General features: G+C 39.1%; 1 protein-coding gene and 1 long non-coding RNA gene across 4 annotated transcripts in view; one reads left to right on the top strand and one right to left on the bottom strand.

The window, feature by feature from the left end:
- The window catches only part of DMXL2 (Dmx like 2), a 47,987-nt gene extending 43,256 nt beyond the window's left edge, over window positions 1-4,731 (bottom strand). For 2 of the 3 annotated variants that reach the window (XM_021537463.4, XM_021537461.4), the window contains exon 1: window positions 4,572-4,731. In XM_021537463.4, coding sequence (XP_021393138.3) covers window positions 4,572-4,658 — 87 coding nt within the window. In that variant the 5' untranslated portion in view covers window positions 4,659-4,731. The remainder of the gene's footprint in view (window positions 1-4,571) is intronic. The other variant, XM_021537465.4, reaches the window with a different exon arrangement.
- A 20-nt stretch (window positions 4,732-4,751) lies between these two features.
- LOC110474173 (uncharacterized) overlaps window positions 4,752-19,495 on the top strand; it is a 352,072-nt gene continuing 337,328 nt past the window's right edge. Inside the window, exon 1 of the long non-coding RNA XR_014957607.1 lies at window positions 4,752-4,785. This is a non-coding gene — a long non-coding RNA (uncharacterized LOC110474173). The remainder of the gene's footprint in view (window positions 4,786-19,495) is intronic.

Consider the following 19,495-nt stretch of genomic DNA (forward strand, 5'->3'; position numbering starts at 1 on the left):
CCTCCATTTCTAATGTTGCTGATAACTTCAAGGAGAAAATTAAATGGAGTTGTAAAACTGCCAGAATGCAAGGATGACTTTCAGGATCCATAAGCAACTAATAAGCTGTAGTTTGCCAATGTCTGTTCTATCTGTCAAGATCTGGGACCACTGGAATGAACAATTACAAAACTTTAATTGAATGCAAGTGCACCACACGGAAGTAGGACATTGTGTCCTACTGTAAGAGTTTATGCTATATCCTCAGTTTTCAGATAATATGAAAGCAGAACATGCATTCTGAAAGCAGAACAGTCTTTTTCAGCTGCTCATGTTTTCCAGTTTGCTTCTGCAATTAAGAGACAGTGAAACAATTATTCCTTCACATTCTCATCTTGGTTTTTCTTTATACAAATACTTTTCACTGTATAAAAAAGCCAACAAAAATATCTTTCTATAACCTGCAACTCTTAACAAATTAGGCATAAACGTAATAAAACACAAGTCCTCAAGCTCCTGTGTGTACTATCAGGGGTGCAGAAGCATTTAGAGATGGTAAATGATGTGGAAGAAACAGATCTAGCCCACAATACTATTAAAAAAAAATTAATAAACATCTAAAATTACATAAATTAAAACATCTATTGAAACCTGAAGGTCTGTATTACGCTTAAAGGACTCCTCTAGTAAAACAACACTCATCTTTAAGTTTCTGGCAGAAATTCCTCCACCTTCCACTTAGCGATGAAGACACCTGAGTCCTGAACTGTTTCCAAGCTCTCATCAATGGACACAAGGCTTACACTTCCTCCCCCTCCTCCTCCCAAGTACTACTAGAATTACATACACTTAATGCAGCCTAGCAAAATAACTGAGAAACAACTCCCTACTTACTACTAGCCCATGGCCTGTAAAAAAGGCTTTCCTAAATTGACATTTCAGACAAATTCATTATTAAATACTTTACAACATGCTTAAACATACAGAGATAAAAGAACTTAGTAAGTATTCAGATATTAAGCATCTCTAATCCAGTTTACATAAAAACTGTGCAGAACATATAGATATATGTAGACAGTAATATATAACAGAGGGATTTGCAAATAAGTGTTTTAAGAAGGATAAAGCAGTGAAAAAGTAGGAGAACCCGACACAGCAGAGAAAACCAATTCTCAATTGCTGTATCTTGTGGACATCCATGTGAATGAAGATTTCAAAGAGGTAAAAAATTTACAGGTGTGTGGGAAACTCATCTGCAACAGCTTCTGGAATTCATCACAAGCACCTCCAGGCCAAGTGTCAGTACTGTCAAGAAATACGTTAAGAAGCTTATCCTTTTCAAAAATGAAAAATAATAAATGAATTTTTTCTAACTTTTATCAGTAAAGTTCTTAGATATCCCTAAAAGCTGACCTTTTGATTTTTCATTAAGAATGTTTATAATTTTGTATTTTGTGCAAATAGTGCAGAAGTAAATATTATTTCCTGTTTGTCTGACACTTGAAATTTTTATACTTACAGAATCCAGCCTCTAGGTAAATGACATAGCTATTTTTATCTATTCATTTTTAAAACCAGACTAACCTTAGAAACAGTTACATTCTGCTGTAGCTGCTTAACCAGCTCTTTCAGAACAAAAGCTAAATGAAATCAGCTGTGGTTTGAAAAATGCATTTTAGTACCTTTAAAAGCTTATTAGCTTCCAGTTAGACTGTGAGGCATAGATATCTCTTCTGTCAAGGCAGGGTGTGTGCTGTAAGGCCCTTTGCTTAAAGCTCAACCCTCAACCTTCTGTAAACTCACCTGTGGAACACAGTTAGCAATATTTGCTAAAATGAGAATATGAACTAACAGAAAGCTGAAAAGTGCACAGAATTATTCCCAGAACTTCTGTCATTCAGTACTTCAACCCCTTGCTTAAGCAGTATCTTTTCCAGAGCTCAGACAAAGGAGGCTGAGGAGACTGTCTGGTACAAGACAACATTATGGAGCTATTTTGCTTCTAATCACCCTTCCAACAGTTTTTCCTGTGTATTATCTGCTCTACCAGACCCTCCAGCAGGCATACCACACATCTCTGTGCCTCAGCCCTTCCTTGGGAAAGGCTGGATATATATCAGGATTGCTGCAGGCAGATGTGGGAGCTGAGGGAGGAAAGCACCCTGCACATTCCAGAATAAGCACTGACAAGACCTCTGTAGCCAACCTACAGCCCCCTGTATATTTCTTTGGATCTCTACAGTTTTATGGCGTCTGTGGGAGTCCTCAGGTGGACTCCTACCTATGTTTTAGCAGGCAGAGAAAAAAACAGTGGAAAAATTATTTTCCCTGTCTTATTCTCAGAAAGCTAGATGACTAGATGACTTTTACCAAAGCTTTTAAAAAGTTGAGTCAGATTGCGTTATCATCTTACCTCTAGCTACACCGACTTGGAAATTAAAAGCTTACCTTTATCCCCCAGCAAGAAGTCATGTAAACAAGCCAAGGACAAACCAAAGAAGGGAAGAATGAAGAACCTGAGAATTGTAATGTCCCTAATCAAGTTAGAAGAAAATGTGTTTCTGCTCTCAGAATCCTAAGATTGCTGGACTTAGGCATCTAAAGTATATTCATCTTAAGAGGAAGTTTCTTCTCCTACTCCTCCTCAAGAAAAAAGGGAAATAATTCCAAACCTATTAACTAGTGGGTACATATATATATATACCCAAGCTATTATTCTGCTGTTAAGCAGAGTATTTTTAACAGCAGTGATTCATTTCTGCACACAAAAAAAGCTGTATTTCAAGTGCCTGTGATGAATCAGTTGTAGCAGTTTTGAACCATTCTCAATGCCCAACCACCAACCAAAACGTGAGTGGGCACATGTGCACACAAACAGCAGCTCCTGTGCCACAGCCCTATGGATTCCCACAGACACCCACAGAGTCTCAGTGTGCTGTGCACATCTCCCTTGCCCTCGTCCTGCTCTGCTGGTGCTGTGTGCCAGTGCCTGACAGGTGCTGGGGCTTCAGAGCAGGGCTGCAGAGTCTGTCTCTGAACCACTCTGGCACCTGAACTGCAAAATCTGCCCCAGGATCTGAGCTGAAATTCTGGCTCCAAACAGCTCAGTGGTTTGGGGGCACAAAGCTCTGCCCATACAGGTGATATAGACTGACAGAATTTGAGGTTAGGCACCAATGAACTGCCGGCAGTCAATGGTAGATTATGATTCTACTAAGTCACACAGGTTTGAATTTCCTAAGAATCTGGATGTAAGACCCTAAACTGTCTGCAGGCAGTTTTTAACTGTACAGTTTACTCTAGGATCAAGGCCTAAAAGAGCAGGAAATAATACCATGAATACAGAGAATGAAGAAAAAGCAAAGAAGAAAGTTATAGCTATGGAAGTCCAGAAGATACATTTATAAAAACATACTTATCTCTTTAGTTCCTTGTTTATTGCATTTTAAAAAAATTGGATATAGCAGCCGCCAGAGAAACAGTGTGGTCTGTTATATGTAGCTCCATAATTAAAATCCTACCAAGCAATACTGCATTGTTTTAGAACATACTACCTTTGCTCTTGGAAAATTCTTGTATAAACCACAATAGACATTATGATTCATTATTGATGTTATCACAACTATGACAAGAATTAGCATAAAGTTGTGTTGCATAATATCATATGATTGACTTTTCAAATTGTCATAGTAAAAAGAAACACACTGGAATGCAAATATGAGTAAATGAGTTCTTATATAAATATTAAAAGTAACAGAGGTCCCTTTAATAGCAGTATGGCTGCATAGCAGCAGAACCAGGAAAATAAAGACAAACATGGCACCTTTTATTTCTTAAGACTCTCCAGCATTCATTACTGAAATAAGACATCTATAATAATTCACTGCAAACTTTAAATGTTTCACGAGTCTGCTGACATTTATTTTACACCAAAAAGGATGTTCTGCATCATTTTGCTTGGAATTGGTCTGTGCCTGGGATATAATCTCGCTAATATAAAATGCAGTAAGACAAGTGATACCTCAAGAATAAGAAACCGATTAGATGGCAGCAGGAAAACACTGCAGAAGCTGATTACTCACTAAAATCAAAGCATACCAAGCGTACATAACCTAACGTAGTGAAACTTACATTAGAAATTGACAATAAACAGAAATAGCTGGTGAATGAGAAACAAACAGTTTTATAAACTACGGGGCTCTTGAAATTCACTTCGTCTATCTCTTTATCATCTCTTTCTATTTCTTCTATTTCTTTTCTAGTTTGAGGGGAGCATTTGACAAATTCGCGTTTTATCGGCCTCAGTAATGGAAGGCAGACGCTCATCAATAGCGGGCAGGCTTCGTCAGAACCCTAGTGCGCTTTGCAGATGAGACACAAACGCACACGCGAACACATTTAACAGGATTAAAAGATGCAGGCAGGCAGGCGCCGAGCACACGCGCGGGTGGTGCAGAGGACGGGGCGCTGGCCGGGGCTGGCGGGCGATCCCCGGCCGCCCCAGCCGCGCCGGTCCCGCTCCGCCCGCCGGGCTGCCCTCCCTCCGCCGGCCCCGGGCCAGGCCGCCGTGCCCAGGCCGCGGCGCCCGTTACCGTGAAGGGGGTGTCCTGCACGCTGCCCACGGAGTACCCGTTGTCGCCGGGGTTGACGGCGCCGGTCAGCACCTGGTGCAGATGCATCGCGGCCCCGGCCCCGCCGCGCCGCCGGGACCCGGATGGCTCCGCGGGCGCGCGCGCGCGCGAGGGGCGGGAGGGGGGCGCGCGCGCGCACGCGGGCGGCGCACGCGCCGGGCAGCGCCCGGATCAGGTGAGGCGCGCTCGCGCGCGCGGGCACCGCCCCCTCCGCGCGCGGGAGGCGGGCCCGGCCGCGCGCGTGCCTGCGGGCGGGGCTGAGGGCTGTGAGGGGCGCGCGGGGCCGGGCCGGGGCGGCGGTCGGTGCCGTGAGGAGGGAGGGCGGGCCGGGAGCGGGCACGGACCGCGGCGCCGCGAGGTGAGCGGGCCGGCCTCGCCGCTCGGGCGGCAGGGACGGGAGCACGGCTGCCCCGGCGTTCGGCTGCCCCCGCGTTCGGCTGCCCCCGCGTTCGGCCGCCCCCGCGTTCGGCCGCCCCCGCGTTCGGCTGCCGCGGCGGCGGCGGGAGGCGTGTCCCGGGAGCGCGGCGGGCGGGGCGCTCCTCGGGAGCGCTGTCCTCAGCCCGGCAGGTGCGGCGCGCTGCCGCACATACATACATATATACATTACATACATGCATACAGACATATATACACACACGCGCGCGTCCGTGTATGTGTGTAGTGCTTCTCAGGGTGGATTGGTTTGTTTCCCTTGGGGATCCTCTCGCCTGGTCAGATCCCAGCGCGCTTGGGATGCTCTCGGGAATGCACCAGCGTCGTTCCAGCAGTGCCCGCAGCGGGGGCAGGATGTGCCCGCAGTGTGGGGGCTTTGGTTAAGGAGTTCAGTTAAATTTCGTGCATCTCACATAAAATACGGCCAGGCTTTTGCTGCTTTATTTGTAATAGCGGCCAAACACTCTTGAAAACTAAAGCCGTTAAGTATGCCTGTCCTCTATCTCAGTGGTGTGGAGAATACTGGATCTGAGAAATCTTTTGGAAGGGATTCTAAACTCTGAGTGGGGGACTAAAAATACTCTGTGTGCTGTGTGTCATGACATAAGTAAAATTCTCTGTTTTCCTGTCCTAGGTCAGTAGAGTCACTGTTGCTAATAATTGAAGCTGCAAAGCTCCCTCTCCTTTAAAGTCTATGGCAGTATTGCCTAAGTCAAGGCTACAAGATTCATCTTACCTTGTACTGCTTCTTACAAGTGTACATCACTTACTACATAAACGAAATACTACTCAAAGTGTAGAGGTAAATAAACACAAAGTCAAGTTACCTAGGAATTGAAAAAACATCATCATGAAAACACTTCAGATTTTGTCTACTCCTGTACTTGTTATAGGCAATCCCTTTAAAAAGACCAAGTGTCTCTAGCTGTGGAAAAAGGAAAAAAGGAAAAAAAAACATCTAGACCTTCAGTTGACCTGGTTACACATGAAAGCACTATCTAATGTTCATGTGCTTCAGCTCACTATTCCATAACTTTTCTGATTGAAGGCTCTTCCACATAAGATGTGTAATTCACAACTGATTTTTATTTTGAGTGAGTTTTTTTTTTTTTTTTTTAATGCCTGCAACAGGACTTAAAGGCAAAAACTGCTTGGTGGAGCTTTTTTGTTTTGGTTAGGATGTTTGTTTGTTTGTTTTAATGAGTGGAACTAAGTCCAGCTAATGCCTGAAAAGGGCAGCTGGCTTCTGGATTGGCAGCTGTAATGAGAATGAACAGTGTGATCAAAAGGAAAGGGCTTTCCTGGTTCTGGTGGCACAAAGTCTTCAGAGAAGGCTGAGTACCTGCAGGATTGATTCAGTCTTGCTCAGTGCATACACGATGAGGGAGATTTTTGGTTTTCAGTGTTCTGTCACCTGATGAGACTAAGACTGACTGTAGCCCTTGTGGCTGAGGAAACAGGGCTACCTCTATGCACAGAACTTTGAGCGAGAGTCATTCTGCACGTATCTGCAGATAAGACCTCCATATTCTTCCTGAAAGCAAATATTTCTACCTGAGTTTTGCTGACAGATTGTTTTACCCACCTGAAATCATTCATCCTTATTAGTGTCTTAAATACTTCACATTAAAGTAATTTTTAGTCTGTGACTGTGACTTCTGTACCTGAAACTATGAAACACTCTTTCGTGTATATATATATGTATGCATATATAAAATGTAAAATAATAGTAAAAATATGTAAGAGGCCTTCAATCTTTTAATTTCCCCTTTAATTATTGACCATCTTGTTGCTTTATTCTATTATTTTATTTTATTTTTAACTCTAAATAAAAGTTCCTGCAGTCCTTCTGGACTGGCATTTGCAAAGCTTCTTATGAGTTTAGGCTTGTGTTGCTTTCTTGGTAGCTCTTGTACAGGGATATTTCTTCAACTTCAAGGTGCCCTTTTGTGAATTCATCCTCACTTTATAAGTGTTATTGGAAATCTGTAAGGGAGGAATTTTTCTCTTATGCTATTTGCTTTTAGCTTCCCATATGGTACTGTTCTTGAATTTTCCTGGCACCTATATAGGCTGTTTTGAAACATGCAGATCTGCATGTTTACATGCTGTGGGCTTTTTGCCTAACACTTTCTGCAGGTACCTGAATGTATCCTAATCCAACATTTTCAATACCCACTTGCTTTCGGTAAGACCTTAACTACCTTTAAGGTAAACCCTTAACTACTGTTGTAATATATTCCATGCTTCCGAAGATTGTAGTAAGGGTTCTTAAACTGAAGTAAAACCAACCAAGCTTGTAACATTAAAGCTGTCAGTTTTGTTTCCTTTGAACTGCTGATTCAAATAACGTGTGCAATCGTGTGCATTTAGCTGCTGAAAGGCATTGTGAACCTCTTATTATATTCTTCTGTTTGCAATATTAAAACCCAATAAGCGTTGTCTTTAAAGATACATTTGCATTTGGTAAGGAAGGAGAGCAGAAAAGTATCTGCACTGTTTATTTGTTTTGTTCTTTAGATGCTCAATGGAGGCTTTGGAAATCAGCACCTCATGTAGAGTACTTACCTAGGTCTTCCAAAGTGCCCCCTGGAACATCTCACTGGTTTCCTGTCTGTACAGGGAATGCAAAACAAGACTGAATTTGCATTTGCCCCCTGTGTAACCTGTCACAGTTAGGTGTACCTGAAGCGCTGTGTGCCAGTTACTGGGGTTTAGTTTGGTTTCTTGAGGCTCTAATCATTAACTCTTAACTATTCCTGTCTCTTGCATAAACTCTCAAGCTGAACAATTGCTAATTAACCCAATGGCATTTTCTTGTGCTGAGCTCAACAGTGAAACTTATCTCTATAGGCTGTGGCTTGGGTGGTATGAATGTGTTTGCTGTGGGTAATTTGGAAACCACAAGTATTTTATTTGCTTTATGCATTTCCAGGCAGTCTGTCAGGACAGATATGAATCACTTGAAGTGAAATAGTTATCAATATTCCATCTCACTATCATAAATCTGAGGCATCTTTTCAGCTCTGCTTAGTGTGGAAATTTATTTTGAGATATTGAGGGAGTTTCTTATGGCTAATTGACTTTTAAAAAGCTGGGGATATAAACCAAACCACAAAGTTAATAATAACTGAGGCTATATGAAAGTCTGATATTCTCCTCTACATCCTCCATCTCCCAGTCAGAGTAAAAAGCTGAAAATACAAAGTCTTCTGGAAAATTAAAATAAAAAATATTTTTAAAATTCCTTACACCCCCACTTCAATTTGGCTGCCTTGCAGCTGGTCTTGGTTTAACACCTGTTCATAATATGTGTACGTAGAAAAACCTTTGAAAGTTTCTTGCAATATATAAAGAGCATTAATATTTAAGGTATATGTAGTATTTGAAAAGTGGCATCTATGGAGGATATCTTGAGAACAAAGTGCTATCTATGTATTCAGTTGCTAAAATAATTAATTATGTAAGGCTTCTAAGAGGTAGCAGTAAGTTTGACAGGTGATATGCAAACCTCTATTGACTTCATAGTTTCAACCTGGTGACTGAATTATTTCGGATTTTTATTACTTGTAATAAATAATGAAAAGCAAGTAACTGTTGACAATGAATATTTTTGCAAAGAGGATTGTATGTGCAACAACTCAGTTCTTTGTACCTTCTCTCCAGGAAATGTGAGAGGTCTGTAGAGTTTTCTAGCTAGAAATGCAGAGATGGTTGAGGATTGCTGGGTCCTGTGTCAACATATTGGTGAGGAACATCTGGATTTTCTCTGGTCTTCAAACTAATCTGCAGGTTGCTGCAGTACATGTAAAAGTGAAATTTGATTGACTCCTCATATTATATAGTACTGAGAATCTCTAGGGTTATTTTGAGATGTGAACTCTGTGTTCTGATCTTGCAGACAATGCTGAGATTGTAATAAAGATGTGTGCTTGTGAAAGACATCATATTCATCCTACAGCTGCACACAGGATATGAGAAATGAATGTAATGCTGACCATGGTTAATTATGTTCTGCAGCAAATATACTGAAAATGCACTCTGCTATCCAGTTATATACCTTAAAAATAAAGGGTGAAATCTGGGCCTAAATAAGGAAATAATTTTGCTAGTGCACTGATTGCTGGGAAGAGTATTTTCTTAAATTTGTGTGTATTTCCTTGGGATTTTGTTGTGCTTTCCTGGTTCATGTCTCACCCTCCCATCAGTTTCCCTTTTCCCCTTTCCATGTCCCTAAACTCCTGAATTCCCTAACTCAGTTTAAAAAAATGTTGAAGTCCCTTGTATATATTGAGGAAATTCTGGACAGCATAGAGAAGAGAATTCAATTAGGCCTTCACTGGTGGTAAAATTTGGTGAAAATATGTCACGGGAGAGAAATGGATGTCAGTACCTGCAGTTAGTGGAAGTGATGCTGTTAAAGAGAAGGCTGATGTCTCAAGGGCAGTGGCAGGGCAGTAAGAAGGGGACTAAAGTGGTGGGAGCCATGGACAGGCTTAATTCACTGTGCTCCTCATGTAATACCTCATCTCACAGAAGGGGCTCCCCTTGTTTTACCAGCCTAAAGCATAGACCAGCTGTTTTCTTTTTGTCTAAAGTAGAATGGCTGAATTTGGGTTATCTGCTTTTGCCTGAAATGTAGAGGGCAGTGTTAATTTTGTAGTCATTGAAGGAGTGAAGAAAATACTGGCTCTTCATCGGGTACAATACAGGGAGAAGCCAGACATGAGCACTAATTACTCTCACATGGTAGGTGCTGAGCACCTCTGACAGGTAGAAATGTGTCCATGTGTTGTGAGGGAGTCACACAGGAATAAATGAGTTAAATGGTGGTGATATTTGCCAGCAGCGTGATATGGAAATGCTGCCCACTGCATCACACAGATCTGCTACCATCTGTTCATGAGGATTTGCTACATTAAGAGAAGCAGAAAATGGTATCATTTTGCTTATGGTAAAACTTGTAGAAAAACTTGCTTTTGTTTTTTCTCTGGATGTTTATTATCTCTGAATTCAGGTCAAGTGTCTTTATTCACAATACTTTGAAATTCCATGGATATTGCAAATTTAGGTCAAGGAGCCACAGCTAAGTAAATAATACTTTTTTTCTAGATCTCACCAATATTGATTTTTTTATCTCAATTCTAGCAAATACATAATTGCAGTAATTCAGGCAACAGGACAAACAGTTTGTTATGTGGATCATAGAGTATTTTTTATATCTTATTGATGAAGTAACCACGAGGGATCATTTCCGAATGACCTTGTAGTCATTGTTATCACATAGTCCATATTTTGTTTTTTAGTGTTAAGCAGATCAAATAGAATAATTACAATTGCTGCCATGTTTGTTACTGATGGGTGTTTGCCATTATTCTTGGCCAAATAACATACTTAAAACATTTTTATTTTGAATACTGGCTGTACAACTCAAGTAAGTCTATTTGTAGAGGGTCTCAGACTTAGTGTCAGACACTATTGCAAAAAGCTCTTTGGGCACCAGCTGTGCTGGGCTACTGAACTGTGCTAAAAGATCTCATGCACAGCATGTGATATCTGTAGAAATTACTTTCTGATATTCAAATGCTCTCTAATTTTCTCTATCCTGACACTTCTTTGTGCCTCATTAATTTGTTTTGGAGTCATCAGCTTCCACTTAGCTGAAGAATCTGTCAGTATTTTGCTGGCAATGAGAAGAATAGTTGGTGTGTCTTACCTGTTCTTTCTAGGGGTCCATGGAGCAGGAAACATCCAGGATGAGCTTCTGTCTGTTCCAACAGGTTTTTTACTGGTAGCACCATGGTACAACTTGACTTTCCTGAAAGCAGTGAATTAGGTAAACCTTGAATTTGGCCTGCTTTGTGTCAAAGAGTCAAAGTAATGCTCACAAGGTCAAAAGCAGCAAAATAGTTTCCATTTGGTTCTTGTATTGGGCCTGGTTCCAGCACAAAGATTAATTATTTCTATTATGTCTTGGTACTAAATAAATGCATATAATGTTGAAAAGAAGAGATGCTTAGGAGAGCTGGATCAGCACTGCAAATGATTGGATTGTTTGGTCTTGCCATCCCCAAGAACGGCAGTAGATATAAATCACCTGCTCTGCAGCCTATTTATTATGGTTTGTACAGCTTAATTTGATGCTTGGGTGCTTAGACCTCTAGCACTGGTGTAAATTCTCCATCTATGCAGTTGTACTAATGTAAAGAACCCAGATAAATTTACAGACCTGGCTGTTGAGTGGAATCTCTGTTCTGAAGAAAATGAAAACATTTTATAGAGAAATAAACCAGAACAACTATTGAACAGGAATTCAAAACCTCAAAGAAATGTGAAATAATTATTTTTATTATTTTGAGTACTAGACATGGAAATGTTTGAAATGTAGTTTCCTCTCACCCCCAAAAGTGAGTAACTTAGGAAACCTGGGAGCTGATGCTAGAAAAACACCAGGAATACTTTCCACTTCCAACTGCAGAGACAAAAATAAACTCTAATATTTTTTTAAATTAATGAAAAATGTCTATGGGTTTATGTTTTGCATTATAGAGCCCAAAGGCCTAAGGGAATTATGATGTTATATGCAGTTTTTTTTAAGTCCTGTTCACCTGGCAGTACAATTTGTAATTTTTTTTGGTGATAAAATACATATTTTCAATATATGTATAATTTGTCAAAAAACATATCTGCAATATGAGTCCATTTTAAAACTCTAGTCTCTTGACTGCTCCAACTCACAAAGAACAGAGTGGCTGAATGTTGTTGGCTTTTTCTCTTGTTTCCAGCTGAGTGAAACTGAGCAGATGGGAGTGGGAGAAAAAATGACGAGCCAGTGCAGACAGTGTGAATAATTTGTTAGGTTTTGGTGTTTTTGACTTTTTTATTTTTTAATTTTTAATTTGCAAAGACAGTGCATTTACTGCAAAAAGGCAGCAAAAATATGCAGGTATGTTTGGAGCTTTTTTTTTCCATGCTTCAGAAATTTCTTCAGTTGCTGTCTGGATGTAGAGGGAAGGGAAATAGTCTCTGCTACTGTATTTAGCAAGGGTTGTATCCACAGGGTAGTACAACCACCAGAGTTTCAGAGCTCTGCCAGATGGCGTTAGCTGTGAGTAAGTTCTGTGATTCATTTGGTAAAATATTTGTCATGGCAACTGAGGAGCCTCTGACTCATTGGTCCAGTAGAGGTAGAAACCACCACTGGTCTCACCAGATGTGAGGCTGGACATAAGAAATGTCTCATGATGCTTTTCAGACTGGTTACTTTGCTCAGTGAGATGTAATTGAAAATTCTTTTAACTTGTATTTCCATCTCGGGGTTCATCAGGCCTTACATTTTCTATTTAAAAAACCTAATATGTCTCCTGAAAAAATACCAAAACATTCACTAAATTACTCTTGTGGTTACGGTAACTGATCAAAGGAGAATTTAACTTTCATTAAATCCTTTCCTCTCCATATTTGAACAAGAAGTAGGAAGTTTAGCCCAGGAAGGGAATATCTAATAGAAGAATCAAAATAGGGGTGGAGGCTGGAAAAATGCTGGATTCTGTTCCTCTACTAACTCTTAGGGGAAGATGTGCAAGGTGGTATTCTGACAATCTATGCTAACCAAAAAACCCACAAACCAGCCTTTTTGTGTGCTTAGTTCTCAGTTATTCTGTTCTCAAACATTTATTCTTCAGTTTCTACGTTAGTGTCCCAAAATTCTTATCTGTCCCTCTTTGCTAGTAATTAGTAAGTAGCAATCTTGCTTACAATCTTACTAAAATAGATCAGAATAATTTCTCAATAAATGCTTGGTAGCTTCCTTGGAAAAATGACTAAGCATCCTCAGAGGCAGCCTCATATAATGTGTTATGTTTCAGGAAGGACTTATACTGACAGAATGGATGTCTAGAGAGACACAGCAGAAGCCTTTGACAAATTTTATACAATTTTTTAAGTTAAAGGAAATATCTAGGGGTATAGATGGCTGCAAACCCTCTCCACTCCTATCCATAAAAGTGAAAGAGTACAAAACCCATATAATGTACAAGGGTCTTGCAGCTTAAATACTCAGAATAATTGTTCAAGAATAGGGCTTTCTATGTCGAAAACTTACTGTTCTCAAGAGGGGGACAAGATCTTCAGCTTTGTGTGTTGGTATCAGTGAGGCTTTTAGCTCTCTTTCCAGAAGTATATGGATTTTGCTCTTTTGGAACGGACTGATGCCAGAGAACCTTCAGTTATGAAGTCTTTTTTCTAATCCCAGAGGATCTTCCTTCATGCACTAATGAAGAAAAATGTATTTGGGAAGCAATTCTGTACCAAAGTGATTCTTAGGACTTTAGTGGATGTGCAGTGGTACCACTTTATTGTATTTGATTGACCTCTGTCTGCTTACATCACTTTGGGATCATTCCCCATCTCATAGAAATGCCATTCAAGTATATATCTCTGTTTTCTTTATACATATGTACGTATCTCTTCCTTTTTAATAGAAACATAACCAACATACTTTAATGGCTAATGAAAAACGTAAGTATGGATGAAATTGCAGGATAACTTTGTTAACTTACCTGTGCTTTATTTTGACCAGACTGCTTCTGTTTGTGTCATCTTGCAAGGTTTCTTGAATTGAGGGACATGAGCTGGATGTTCCAGTGGCAAAGCACTGTGTCAGGGGAAGCGGTAACATACAGAAATGGTTGATGTATGTGTTCTTTACATTTGTGTTGCTCTGACCCTATTGTGTTGCATGTCAGCCATTTGCTATTGAAATGAAATCAGAGAATAGGAGAGGAAAGGGAAAGAAACATTCTGTCTTCTGTCAGTCAGCATGTAGCTTTCATGTGGATGGGACTACACTGGAATGATGTATGGAACAATGGAGCTGCTGGTGATGACATAAAACTACACTGAGGTGTGTTGTGAGCATAGCGATTTTTTATTTCTTATGCTTAATGTATTCTAGAATGATTGTGAAAGAGAAGTAAAAAATGGATTAATTTTAAATAATAACCTATTTTCAAGAATCAAATAAATGGGTGATGCTTTACTTTTTTCAGACTGAAAAGATCAAAGAGAATAAAAATCAGAATTACTAATGAGAAAAGGAACTGCTTAAACTGCTTAAACTGCTTAAACTGGAAGTGATAAACTTGATCTCAGTAGTTTTGTATTTGAAGTGATGTTTTCACAACTGATCCTTCCATACAGAATCAAAGGAGCTATTTAGTATTGCACTTGGAGAACTGAATGTTAAATACAGTTCTACTCTGGCAGAAACTATATCCTTTTTTATAGTGAAAACACTTTAAAAAGGTTGATTTTTTTGTCCCGAGTGATATATCATTTGTTAAGTGATTAGAAAACTGGCAACCTGACAATTGAAAAAGATGAAAGGAAATCCTTTTAATTTGCTTTATTCAGGCTAAAATAGAGCTTTGTTAGTGAAAAGTTAATTTGCTGGCAGCATAAAAAAAAGAACTAGTTTATAGAACCTCACCTCTAAACCCCACTTACAGATCAAACCCACAGACATACAAAGCACAATGAATAGTTCTTGTCAATGCTGGATTTTAGTATCAGTTGATAAAAAAAATGATAACAAAGGATCTCTTATTTTTACCCTAGGAGCACATTGGCTTTGTTGTTCTATTTGACACCAATTAATTAGGTTGTTCTGTTCTCGGAATGACTGCATAGAAACAGTTGCTTTCATGTATTGTTGTTGTGTGGCAGGATTTTGTTGCTCGCTAAATTGAATACTATTCAGTCAGAGTTGAGGCAGAGATAGTATTGATTCCCAGGAAAACACAGACCTCCTGAGAGTCTGTGCTCCCACTTAGTCATCTGCTTGAATTTAATGCTGGTCCTAAATATGTGGGTATTTTATGAAGGCTTGGGGATTGCCAAAGCATGTAGCAGTATTCCTCCAGAAAATACCTAAGAAATGCAATAAAACGCTGCGTTTTTTTATAGAGCATTAGTGACACCCAGTGGTTATATTTGGTCATGGTCTAACAGACATTAAAAAGTTTAGAATAAACTTATAAGATCTTATAAAAACTGGAAGTCAGAGAACCCGTGAAAAAAAATGAGTCTATGGGTCTTTGTCTGGTATATATGCTGCTTATACTTCAGGCTCTGAAGTTAAAGTAAGCTTAAATAATGAGAATGAAGAGGGGAAAGTGCACTTCAAATTTGTTACTAAATGGTTCTCATTTTATCATGGACTTAATGACAATAGAGAAAGTAAAAATTTTGTGCTGTGAGAAATGAAATCCTTTTCCTTCTTATTTTTCTTTCCTACCTCCCCTGTTTATTGACATTATTTTAAAATAATACACTGTATTAATGTATGATTTATTCTTCTCTTCTAGTATGGCTTAGGTAGCTCTATACAGAAAACTTCTTTGCTGTCTTAGTCTATTTTCATTCCCTTTTTTCATTTCCCCCCCTTAAATGGTTTGCTAGACTTGGTTAGTTGTTTTGCAAATACATTTAGCAACTAATTAATGTTTGCAAGAGTTTTCAAAATTATAGGTCATAAATTGTTTGTCTTCTTGTGCCAACTCTCGCCTTATTCACAAGCAAAATCTGTTCCTGAAGCCAGTTTTACTAAGTTCCTTCAGATTAATTATTTTTATTCAACCAGTAGCAGGACGTCTAAGCATTTGTACAAAACATTAAAATTACTGTTCTAAATACAGGTGGTCACAAGGACAGTTATTCCAGCAGAGGATACAGAAAGGCCAGAGAGCAGGACTTTGTACCCCAGTGGCACAAAGATGACACATTCTTACCAGTACCCTTCTGGGCTTTGGAAAGGGAAGGAAGAAAGGAAAGGATGATTTGGGGTGGGGGCCTGAGGTGGAAGGTTACCTAATTTGGTTTCTGAGCCTACCTATGTCCAGCTAGGGGATGATGTAAACTTTAGGTTTTATGAGGGAAATTCGGGTTCAGTTTCTTACTTTTAAATGCAACCTGTATAGTTCTAAATATGTCTGCTCATGATGTGTAATGCGGTGATATAAGTGTTTCCCAGGCTTTGAGAATAAATATATTAAAGCTTAGAGACAGGAGCCAGGTCAGTGCAATGTGCACATGCTTGATTTGGTGGACCTAAACTGTGCCTTCTTTCTCACTGGGAAAGGAAAATAAATCTTTTACTGGTGGGGGATAAGGAGTAGCTTTATGGAAGAGAGAGAATGTTTTCATTGATTTTCATCAGGATAAAATCCTTCTATGTTTAGGGAAGACTTGCCTATCAGTATGCTAGTTCCTTTTTAGGAGATGCTAAGGGCAATCTCACAGAGCATGGCTGCATTTTTCAGCATCTGTTTCACAAGAGATGATGTTACAAAGGGGCTGATTTTCAGTCTTGGAATGGGCAGCAAAATGCACTGACCACAAAGTAGAAGGCCACTCAAATCTTAAAAGTTTGTCTCCCAAGCACATAGTGTCTATAGCCTTTACTGTCCATTTCTGTATAATATTGATCAATTTAGAACAAGTAATGTTTCCATTCAGACAGGCTACTACCCTGCTTTATGATTGCAGAAGAGAATACATGAAATTGAAATGAGACCAGTGGGGGATTGATTTTTCTTATACCTGTCTAGCTTTATCAAGACTTGAGCTGAAATATTCAAATATCATGTTTTTTTCATATTCATACCTTTAAGTACAGAATATATGTATCATGTCTCCCAGAGAAATGAATAATACCAAGAGCTATTTAATCATGAACATGGAGATTACTCTGCAGATTGCGGTACTCTGACAGTGCCAGTCAACATGGAATAAGAAAAATTATGCTGGGAAACAAGGTGTCAGAGTTGTAGTTCCTTACAAAACAGTAAACATAGCCCATACTTTCCAAACAACACAAACAGAGATATGAATAGAGAGAAGCAACACCATCTGTTCTTATGAATTAAATTTAGAAATTCAAAATAAAATTTTTAACTTGTAGTTATTTGTGATATCTGATAGATCCTGCATATTATCAATACTGTGATCCTGTCTTGTCAGGGAGACTTGAATTAAGACTATTCTGAAGGTGACTGAGTTATTTAATCCTCTTTCACTTTCAAAAAAAAAAACATGTCTTCAGTTAGGCTATGAAAGCTGGTAGACAGTCACAGTCCATCAGTTCCAAACCTAAAGCCTCTCAACCTTCAGTCTCTTCTGTGTTTTAGCAGTTCTTGGTATAGTTGCACAATGTGTTTTGTTTTGCTATCATGTAAAATCCAGTGAGGCAGCATCCACACAGGTGTGATGGAGTTTTCTCTCCCATAGACATGGCCTTGGGCTATCAGCCTGGAGCTTACAAATGTGAGGACTCCTATGCACAACAGGAATTTTAGCAAAAAACTGGTGCTGTGTGGGAGATGGCTTAAAGACAAGAGAACAAGGGCAACAACATGGCTGTGCTCCTCAGCTGGGTAAAGTAGCGATGCTTTGCAGTGACGCTACAGGACTTTGTCACTCAGTGTGACATTTTTTGGTGTTACAAAGGCAGACAGTGCTCTGGTTATGTACAAATTTCATGTGATTGCCAGATCTTTCAAGGGAGACCTTTCTATGAAATAGAAATAAAATATCTGCCTGCTGCTGATCACTTGATGTCACAAAAAGAGTATATGGATGTGTGGAGGCCACTGGTTTTGTGGGATGAAATGTTTTTGCCTTATCCATTGGCTGAGTACAGGTTTGTGCTGAAGAGATCAGCTGCAAGGCAGAGAGCTTGGACGGGAGCACAGGTCTCAGTTCAGGCAGCACAGACTTATTGCCATTAGTGAAATAACATGCTTGCTCTGCCTGATTGTGTGTGCAATTTCTAAGTTTAAATTGGATTTTAATGCCTCTAAATAACAGCCTTTCTCTTCTCAAATCATGACTGATAAGAAAAATTTAAATAAACTGACAAGAGAATTTCTTCTTTTGCATGAAAAACCTTCAGCTGAGGAGATGTATTTAAAATTCTTGGCTAGTTTCAGATATTTGGAATGATGGAATGTGGGTAAGAGGCTTTTGGTGACTGAATCCAAACTCACAGAAGCCAATGGGAAGAAATACAGAGCATGAGTGTGAAGAGGAACAACTGTGAGCGGGAGCATGAATGGCACCTCTGCAACATCTTTCTATTTAAAATAGAAGCATATCTGAGTGGTGTAGTCTAAATAACTTCTTATAAGGAGCTTGTGGGTTATTTTAAGTATTTTTAGGCTCTACCAATATTTTAAGTCTTAACTAATGAGCACTCAGAACATAATTTTTAAGTGTTGTTACTTTTTTTGGAGTCCAATTCAGACATAGGCACCAGCCAGCAGAGATGTTGAAGTTGGTACTGAGGCTCCAATTTTCAAGAAGTGGTATCTTGCATAGGGAAGTGTTTACATTTCTTGGCACTAGCAGACAGATAAAGAAAATGGCTGAGGTAGTGAGGTGGGTTTTTTCTTTGGTCAGATTTCATTTTTGGATATAGAGAATCTCTGAAAAATTTCACTCCTATGCTTAAAATAATTATGCATATAAGAAATGTGGTATGTAAATCAGATGGGTGGAGTTGTTCTACTGGGTTGGAACACATGCAACAGTCTTTTCAATTTGAATTCTAAACAGTTTCTTGGTCTTGCATAGGACATTTCTATTTGTTATTTCTGCCTTCAGATACACCAGATTCCAGTCATTATTGTGTGGAGGAGAAACACACACGTGCATGGAATGTGGATTGGTTACCTTTATTTGAAACTGTTTTTCTTATTATCATTCTGAACTCAGAAGAATAAATCATATTGTCAAGGGGCAAGTTAGGTAAAAATTACAGCATATTAAAGGGAGAAGAATGAAAAGCACACAATTCTTGATCAATCTTTAGGATCACATATGCATTCAAATATACATTATTCACAATTAATTATTATTGAATTGTGGGAACAATTCAGGAAAAATAATTTAAACTAAGCAAAGTATTTCTTCATTACAAATAATAATATCCTTAATCTCTGGTGTATAGAAACTTTCACAACATAACAGTCACTGCTAGAGATTTCTTAAGTATTTATTTACATGTAATACATATTTCTCAAAGTGAACCAGCATGCTGAGTTACAAAATGACAGCATAAGTAACAAAATTATTATTTTTAAAAGAAATATTAGCATTTATAAAATACAGCAGTCATTTCAAAACACATATACAGTGATGAAATTAAAAATAAATATCAATCTTAAGAGTTAGATGTGAAGTAGTGTTTAAAAAAAAGTCCAAAGCTGTTCATGCATACACAATCTCCTAGTGGAGCTAATAATTATGCAATAAGCCCTACTGCTTGTTCTGAATTTCTTATGTGCACATTATGAAAAGAAAATATATAAGATTTAGACAAGTGCATAGTTACAGATTTACCCAGCCTGGGAGTAGGAGCTGAGTGCACAGGTACTTTTATGGAGAAAAATATT

Source organism: Lonchura striata, chromosome 10, assembly GCF_050655825.1.
Source record: "Lonchura striata isolate lonStrDom1 chromosome 10, ASM5065582v1, whole genome shotgun sequence".
Classification (NCBI taxonomy): Eukaryota; Metazoa; Chordata; class Aves; order Passeriformes; family Estrildidae; genus Lonchura; species Lonchura striata.